We start from the raw sequence: 9,702 nt of genomic DNA, 5'->3' as shown, positions 1-9,702 counted from the left end.
ATATTCAATCTGCCCTTATTTTACTTGACACAGGATGCAAGTTTTTCTTGGTACTTAATGATATAGCATTATTTTGTAATAGCGGCTGACTTTAGTAATATGATTGACTTTATTGTAGGTACCTACTGTAAGTAATTTATCATTTTGATTAAGATTATTACGGTTGAAAATATATTACTATTTAATTAATAAATTTCTGCAAACTTTTTACATTTTTTATTTGTTGAACAAATGCGAGTGCGCGTTACATAATTTTTCTAGCTGCTATTAAATTAAGTGTTTTTTTTTCATACAAACTAACATGCCTTTTTGTAATTAAATTCCCTTAAATACATGAAATAACAGCAAGTTCATATTTTCTTAATAGCGATGTTTATGAAGCAATGTGACAACTTGTCAACTTTAAATCACAACATTTATGGTTGGCAAGACGCGTTAAGGTTATGTCTGAACCTTACTCAACATTCCTAGAGAAGTAGGTACCTATTCGACTCTCCTTTATGACTGGTCATGACATCGCGAACCATCATGTCTACTTTAACATTCTTTAATTAAATACATTTTAGATTAGCAAGTTCTTTGAAAGCAAGAGGTTTATTAGGGAAATTCACAAAAATGGTTTATGGCCGCTATGTAAGAAGCTACAATAATATGAAGTCGAATACGACTCCTAGAAACTGGCACATAGTAGGTACATAGTAATTCACCTTTTTGTATAGAAACTGCTTAAGAATTCAATACACGTATTGAAACAGAATACCTTCCATATATCTAGAAGACTGAGTCTTAATTGACTGCAATCCTTTAAATTTTCAATTCACACATTTGGGAATGTGAGTTTAAGAGTGCAATCGATTTAAATATCATTGTCACTCAGCACTAATCAAGTCATTAGAAATTTTTGCATTAGGTATTTTTATTATTATAGCCTCATTAATTCCTTAATGTATTAAAAAGGCGTTAGGTATTTATATTCCTGCTTTAAAATCGAGACATTTATTTTTTGTAACATATAGCCAATTGTACCTAAGTTCTCTTTATTCTTCAAAAACTAACGAGAAAGTTGCACTTTGTATTCAACTGAACGAGGTAATTTGATGGAAATTTTGAGTAGTTTCCTTTTTTGGAATTTTAGCAACGTTTGTTTAACTCCCGTGCTTTAAAACTTTGACACACTCGCAACGCCCAAGATTCCACTTTTCAAACCATTCACTACGCTCTTGGTTCAATTTTGGAATCTTTATCGGATGCTCGGGTATCATTATTAGCACTAGGGGTTAAACAACAACTTTGTCTCTGTGTAAATCATAATTATAACTATTGACCTTGTATACATGGAATAAATACCTATATATTGTTGTAGGGAAGAAAAGCAATACAAACCTCGCTCTTAGTATAGTAGAGGTTAAAATTTAATAACTTTCATAATTGCTAACCCGAGCCCTGAAATCCTTTTGTATTCCCTTCTCATCTTACTATGTTTGCTGCCTTCTACTTTTAATATACCTTAAGTCTATTTACGTATTATAATTTATTATTAAACGGATTTTTCCTTTGGGCGTTAGAAAAGGAACTAGTTTAGCAAAAATTATCCATCCTCAAAAATTTTATAGCGGTTTCATTGCTCCTTAAAACGGAATATTTGGAATAGTATGCCTTTCATGCATAGGTTGGTTTTAAGTTTTTCTGCTTCTCTGACTGTCTAGCAAATATTAGGCACCGACCCAATTGTTAGGGCTTGCAAATTAAACGAAATGAATTAAGTACAAAGGACTTGGCTTCATCAGGGATGTAACTCCAGTTGCGTAACAAGTCTGGCCAAATCGCTTTTAAAATAAGATAAACAAATTGCGTGTCGTGTCCAACAATAAGGTTGCTCCACATTACTGTCCATTGTCAAGCTCGTTAGGTACGCTCCATAATAGTCTACAATGCGTCCGTTCATGGAGACATTACACCAAATTTTCGTGCAAACTTTTATCTTTATCTTTTAGCGAGATGCGTACCTACGTGGGCGGTACTCAGATTAAACACGAGCGATTGTATTTTTTATTAATAGGTAAAAAGTGCTAGTGTTATCTTGTATTTTCAGTTATAATATATATGTATTTGCCAAGACGTAGGTCTAGCCTCCACCACCCGTAGTTTCCCTTGAGTTTGTACGAGTTAGATCTCACTGACTGTAGGTAGGTATATCTCTATATTAGGTGTTATAATGGTTTAACCTACTTAGGAGTTGTGGTGGTCTAGGTCTATGTCAAGGACTCTAACTCTATACCATTGTGTATCATCTGTCAGTCTCATATCCTAGCGCTAATTTATTAACAACGTCGCAAGAGTCGCAACGTAGGGAAGTAAACTTACGCTACGTCTTACGTAGGCGAACAACGCGCGAACGCGGCGCGGCGCGGCGCGGCGAAAGCGGCCGCCGCCGCGCCGCGCCGCGCCGCGCCGCCTGACATTCGCGTGCAAATCGCGCCGCACCGCGTTCGCAACGAGATCGCTTACGTAGGACACTTCTATGGGCATCAAAGGATTGATTTCGCCGCGCCGCGCCGCGCCGCGTTCGCGCGTTGTTCGCCTACGTAAGACGTAGCGTTAGTACAACGTTGCAGACATAATTGAAAAAAATATTTCGACAACTCAACAGGACGCTCCGGACCGGTTCAATGATAGCTGGTCATTTGGCGAGAACAGCGCGAATTCAGACCGACTAGTCGACCAACCGGTCGCCCGATTGACTTGTCCGGCGTCTAGTTGCGCCACGTGTCGTGTGCCCTTAGACAAAAGCCGCATGTGTTATGCAATGGACCGTGCAAGCATCGAAATTAAAAGTATAGAAGAGTATGACACTTACAACCTGCTCCTAAAAGCTGGTGTAATCGAGACTAGGGTGTCGAACTTTGTTTAGTTATTCAATTCAATAGAGTTGTAAAGGCAATAAATACTTTTCAATTTACAGCACTAGTTTAATGAGATTTAATTAAACATATATCTGCGGCAATCACAGGAATAATCTTTGCTTCCAAAAACTGTTCCTTAAACCATTTCAGTAGTGAATCTTATATTCCAAAGACTTAAATGGGTTGCCAAAACCACATGATGCGTAAAATTACTAATAAAAGCTTCAGAACATGCGTTAATGAGCAAAGTTTTAAGGCGGCGCTGTATACCTAAACGCTAAGAATTTCATGAAGTACTTATTTATTTATTATAAAACCGTGCTAAGGAAAAAATTAAATACGAGTAGGTATTACTAACGGACATAATAAATAGTTTAATGTATTTTTTTAATCTAGCTGTAATTAACACATATTTTAGTTTAATTAAAATATTTATTCATTTATTTATTTTTCTTCTTAATACAAAAACACATAAAAAACAACAAAAAATAAGTATAAACACATTATAAAAAACCTAACCTAGGGTGCCGCCAGCAGCGGGGCAGGGCCCCAGCTGCCGGTGGTCAGGGCCGCAGAGAGAGGAACCGGCGGACTATCCGCGCCGTGTCCAAGATCACCGCCTTCTGCATAATTAAATAGTACATTACTACAGAGGCCGGGACGAAAGGGGTTGCCGGCCGAAGACATATAGACGGCCGAGCGAAGCGAGGCCGGATAGGTCTGAGCGCGGGCAACCCCATTTCCCGCCGAGGTATGTATAGTGCTTTTCTCAAACATGCAATGAAATAAATAAAATAAAAAATCCACGAAACCCAAGTTTTATTTATAGAAAAAACTAAAAGTAAACTACACCCAAAATGTAACCAACACGTACCTATATCATTATAAAAACATTCTATTCTATTCTATTCTATTATCACGCTTATGTTTTACACGAGTCGTGTATTTTTACTACCCGTCTATTTTCATGTATCTTTGATTTTTTCGCCTTGTATCCGTCTGACTGTCGTTTTCGTCACATAAGTTTACATAGCCTTTCATGTTGATATCATGTTTCACATACATCGTTGCTTTATGCATGGAGTAAATAAGTATAATTTCCACAGTGTTGACGAATTTGTAGTTACATTCATTTAAAATATGCCACAAAACTGTTTCTAATAAACTGTAAACCATTTTTCTTAGTTTCTCATATAATAAAATTGCCATAAGCAACCATATACACACTTCGTCTTTTACTTAGCGGCAGAGGCAGCAAGTTATTTAAAATCAATTCTGCTTACGCTGCCAATTCCAACACCTAATTAATTTCATTATTTCGTCGGAACTCATATTAAAGTCAAAAAATCAACAACGCACCATAAATCCAATAAAACAGAATGAATATTTTTCAACTTTACCTCCATAACAATTTAAAAAATATAACTACGCGTGTTTGAGTAGACCTTTTTACCGCTAACGTTTAGATTAAATATTTTGAATGTTTTTATTTGTGTAGTTAAATTTATAATTTGAAATTATAAAATTATAGAATGTATTATTTATTAAGTTCATGTTAATTTTATACAAATAAAACTGCAAATTATAGCAAACATTGTTTTTTGTTTTTTTTTTATAGGCGTAGTGGCAGAGTGTCATTACGAACCATAAAGCAAATACTGCCTCTAGTTTTTTTTTATGAATGAATGCCACGATGCTGTGTCACAAATATCTGTGAAATGAAAATTAAAAAAGAGGACTTTGCCGGCCTAGGCCTGCAAGATGTGTATGAAATTCCATTAACGACCTTTTGTCCTAGCCGCACCTGAAACGTCATACTTCGCAGCCTATTATAAGGAACATAACATCAATATTTCATTGCATGTTTGAGAAAATATTATTATTATGTGTTCCTAAAATAATCATAGTAATATAAATGTATATTATTATTTATGCGGTGTTATGGGTCTTTGAGTGTCGCATCGAGCATCATTGATCTATTGTGCCGGCCCTTTAAAGTTCATTACTAATGCCCGTTGCATCCAGGAAGTTCCAGATTCTTTGGGTCGTAATGTTCTGTACCTCATAGGGTTACACTACGTGTCGCCCTAGGTAGGTACTTCTTTTTGACACTAGTGGTCCACAAGAGCAGGGAATGTGCATTGCAGTCTCCTCTGACTCCTGACAGAACCTGCATGTCGCATCTTGTTTCTTGCCAATTTGAAATGTATGTTCAACTTACAGTTTTTAGTCAGTAATCACCGCGCAGGTTTTGTGCCTTTTGAGTACTAAAAGCTTAGCAATTTTGCCCTTTGATTAGAGCTGTCGAGTGTTCTTGTCCTTTAACGAACTTCCACCAATCGATAAATATATAACTTATTACGTTAGATGAATTTACTGAAAATACGACATAATATGCCTATCACAGACCTCGTTACAGCTGCGATCAACCAAATAATACATCAACTTTATAGATTCTTGCAAAATTACTCCGCAAGCTTGACTTTATAAAGGTGCGGTGAAATGCGGCACGTAGCACCTTACATGCATTGGAAATGCCGATCGTGGTTTAGGATAACGATTCTTCCTGGTTCACGCTACTGAGATACTTTTGTATTTCTCTTAAACAGTTTAAGTAACAACAAGAATAAAACATACATAAGTTAAATGTTCTAGTGCTCGCCATGCTAATGCCTAATAAGTAGGACCTACCGCCGTATTCGAATTTCAAGATATTCACAAGAGACGACACGTACTAGATCCATTCTAGATACGTTATAGTTTAGATATCAACTAGTTCTCTTTTGCAGCGCAATTCGGGCAACCACTGTCACTTTTACGTTAGAAATAGAGTAAGATATCTATTAGATGTGAATTGGATCTCTAAGTCATATCCTGTGGGAATCGTTCAAGAGTATCTCCAGAATCGCGCAAATGTCAAATTTGATAGGTTAGATCTTAAACATATCGTTATCGTATCTTGGTGATGCCTAAAAGATATCTAATAGATGTCTATTTCAAAATCCGAATCGGGCCCCTAAGTAACACCGTGTCCGCTCGTCCCCTCATAGTAACGATCTCTGTATCCCTAGTGTAAATTTCATTGGAAACCGTGACGTGAGTACGCGTTTGCGTTAAGTATCATTTTGTATGGGAGTTCGAGTTTCCAAAATGTCCCGCTTGGCGCGCTGTTCAAAATCCCATACAAAATGAGACTTAACGCAAACGCGTTCGAATGAAATTTATACTACGGGTTCTAAATAGCATCGAGAACTCTGGACTTTGCCTTACAATTATAATAGGAAAGATTACCTCTTCCATAATTTTACAACAAACCAGTTACCACAGAAATAATTTAAGTAAATGATTGATAGGAAATGTGTATTTTTATTCCGAAAAACAAATAAATCGTAAACATTGAAGGCGTACCTTACATTTCAGTTTTAATTGACTGTCAGACTAGTACTCGTCGGTTTCAAAGCGGATACACTCATCACCTATGCACATAGTAAATGGACGTTACTATTTACAGCAAATGTATGGCAAGTGTAATTGCTGTAGTACGAAATAGATGTAGTAAAATAGTACAGTACCTTAGTAGCTTCTAGTTACCTACTTATTAAAATTCACTTTTTGCTCTTAAAATGTTATTGCCATGGATAAAATGTTTAAATATGTATATATAACACTTTAATACGTTGTACCTAATCAATTACCTACCTAATTATCTCCTATTTGTATTTTTATTATGAATATTTAACTCGAAAAGCATCCTTTTAAATTTAGACACGTTGACAAAGCGACCACTGTTAAAGTACCTATATGGATTAAAAATGAATACCTCTAAAAAGCAGCTAGTACACAGCCTAAAATACCCGACGACGAATAGACGGATTCAGCATAAAATACCCGTTTCATAATTATTAGGAAGAAATGTTTTTCTTTTGTAGGTTTAATAAAATAAAATTATTTCTAATTTTAGTGTTTAAGAACTATAAAACACTATATTAGTGAATTGAAATAAATTTTGTTTTTTTTTCCGAAAAAGTGCAGCAATACGCGGCATTTTAATATTATTTACAGCAACAGAACACATCGTCTGAAATAACCTCAAGCGACTGAAGTGACAGACTGATCCTGCGCACGTACGCGATTCACAAACCTATCTTGACTCTCACGACTCTTCGCTAGTGCTACTTGGCCCCGAAATTCTTTACGGATACGTAGCCAAAGTATCTTGGTTTACGTGGTTTTAAATAAAGAGTAACGAAAAAACCGATGTAACTGTATCTTATTTCTGAACTGTAACGTATGTCCTTAAGGTCATACTTAAACTGGTCAGTCATGCGTCGGTCAATACGCAATGTATGTGGCTGCTTGGTAGACTTCAATCGCTTACCAAGCTCAGGCAAATAAGGCTTAGAAGGACCAACATAAGCGCGCTCTACGATAACGCATAGATATTAAGTATCTTGAGCTCACGTTTTACTGGTGACAAAATTTCGCAAATGGAAATACACAGCAAGGGATCTAACGATCTAGTCCGCAGCTTGGGGGTAACCTAGAATAGTATAAAAGTTACCGCGCACCACCAAACCGTATCACTTGCTGTAGTGGATTTTATATAACATAATGGCAGCCAAGGTACGGACAGTGTGTGAAATTTGTGGTTAATGTTTGTTGCGAAAAGTGAATTTGGAAATACTTCAGAGTGCTTTAAAAACTTATAATTATCTTTATCAAAAATTCACCTCATATTTTAATATATTTGAGGGACCGAGAACTGCTTACGCTTTACAAAACAATTTTCCCATATAATACATTCAGACTGATTTTTGTACTTTTTTTATATAAATAAATAATTTGAATGGATTTTGTACCTACAATTAAAAAAAGGCAATTGAAACAGTTTGAAATTGTCCTCGATAGGTACCTATACATTTTGTTTCGATACGATAAAATTTCAAAACCGCTGAAATGTGTGTGAAATGTTGTGTTATCCTACTAATTTCAAGTCTCTTGCTTATTCAGATCGTTCCCTTTACAAACTTGCAACCCCCTTTTAACCCTCTTAGACCCACTTGCACCATCCCACTAACCCAGGGTTTAACGGTTAAACCGTTAACCTAGTGTCAAATTGTAATGGTAACCATGGCAAGTTCAGATTTAACGATTCAACCCCGGGTCAGTGGAATGGTGCAAGTGGGCCTTAGCGAAAGAATTTTTAAATACCTACGCTGAAATCACTTTTCATGTGTAGTAATATTGTGTTTTCCTACTAAGTTCCAAGTCCCTACATCACAAAGATGTTCGTTCCCGCAACATATTTTCAACCCCTTTTTTACCTCCTTAGGGGATGAATTTACAAAAACGCTGAAATCACTTTGCTTGGATTTTAACAAGATTGATGTCTTTTTACGAAGTTTCGAGTTCCTAGCTTAAAACCTCCTTTGTCAATCTCAGATTTTTAAAATTGCAGGTACTTATTTCTTGCCCACAATATTAATGCAACCGGATGTGCAAATAAAGAGTGCTAATCCACCACCCAGGGACTGAGCTATTTGCTAAAGTTCTATGCTAAAGAAATTGTGGCTACAATTCGATTTGGTAAATCTGGAGTAAATTAAGCGAATACATGACAGAAAATATCCACGTATGTGAAGATTGTGAAGAATATAAACGGAGTTTGATATGACTGTACCCTAATCATAAGTTTACTAGACGCACTGCGAGTGAGTTTACACAAATAGATACTGGCGACTATTGCAAGGTGAACCCATCACTCAAACAATGATCGTGTCATTCGCCTAGTCCATGTTTTGTTCACGACATATCGATTTGTATTGCGAACTTAAGCTCTATTGACTAAAAATGTTAACATAAAACTTTTCCCTCCACAGTTTGTAGTATTCCTGTGCGCAGTAGCGGCCGCCAAAGCCGGAGGGCTTTACGGCTCACCTTACGCCGCGTCGTACGCCTCGCCGTACGCCTCGCTCGCGTCGTACGCTGCGCCAGCTTTATCGCCGTACGCCGCCGCTCCCCTGGCGTCTTACGCCGCGCCCGTGGCCACATACGCCGCTTCCCCGGTTATCAAGAGCTACGCTGCGCCAGCGCTACAAGCCTACTCCGCGCCGATTGTGAAGACCGTTGCTCCCGCTGTGTCATCTGTGTCGTCGTATACCACTCATACTGCTCATGCCGCGCCGGTGTATGCTAAGGCGGTAGCACCTGTTGCTTCTTACGCCGCTGCGCCTGTAGCGACTTACGCCGCGCCCGCTCCCGTCGCCTACTCCGCGCCTGCCCCCGTCGCCTACTCCGCGCCTGCTTCCGTCGCCTACTCTGCGCCAGCTTACGCTCACGCTTCCCCTCTGAGCTACGCGTCAGCACCCCTGGCGTCTTACGCCCCAGCCTCGTATGCCGCGTACTCCGCCCCGCTGGTGAAATCAGCCGTGGCATACTCAGCAGCTCCCGCGGTCTCCCACGTGGCATACAACGGTTTGGCCAATTATGGCTGGTGATCACCTCAAACGAATGTGTAAAATCTAGTTATTTTTTGTAATTGAGAAAAAAATATTTTTATACAATTTGAAATTATAAACAGTATTTTCTAAACTTATTGTGTTTGATTCATATAAACCACTTAGGTGTGACTAAGGCAGAACATATCGCTGCGGTAACTTTCATGGGTAGGTACCTACTGCACGCTAAAAATGCAATCCTAGTACAATTTGCAGCTAGGATGCTATCTGTCAATTTTGTCAGGAATCTGTAAATAGGACGCTACAGTTTTTTTTTTGAGATAAGGCTATTGGTAAAATAT

The 9,702-nt window shown here is 37.9% G+C and overlaps 1 protein-coding gene across 1 annotated transcript; it reads left to right on the top strand.

The window, feature by feature from the left end:
* Window positions 1-7,429: 7,429 nt before the first annotated feature.
* LOC134667879 (cuticle protein 16.5-like) lies at window positions 7,430-9,489 on the top strand. The gene is made up of 2 exons (XM_063525273.1): window positions 7,430-7,526; window positions 8,783-9,489. Exons 1-2 carry the CDS (start codon window positions 7,515-7,517, stop codon window positions 9,398-9,400), a joined length of 630 nt encoding a protein of 209 aa, XP_063381343.1. The 5' UTR covers window positions 7,430-7,514; the 3' UTR covers window positions 9,401-9,489.
* Window positions 9,490-9,702: the final 213 nt, after the last annotated feature.

This window comes from Cydia fagiglandana, chromosome 10, assembly GCF_963556715.1.
Source record: "Cydia fagiglandana chromosome 10, ilCydFagi1.1, whole genome shotgun sequence".
In the NCBI taxonomy this organism is placed as follows: Eukaryota; Metazoa; Arthropoda; class Insecta; order Lepidoptera; family Tortricidae; genus Cydia; species Cydia fagiglandana.
This window is presented reverse-complemented; position numbering and strand designations above follow the sequence as displayed.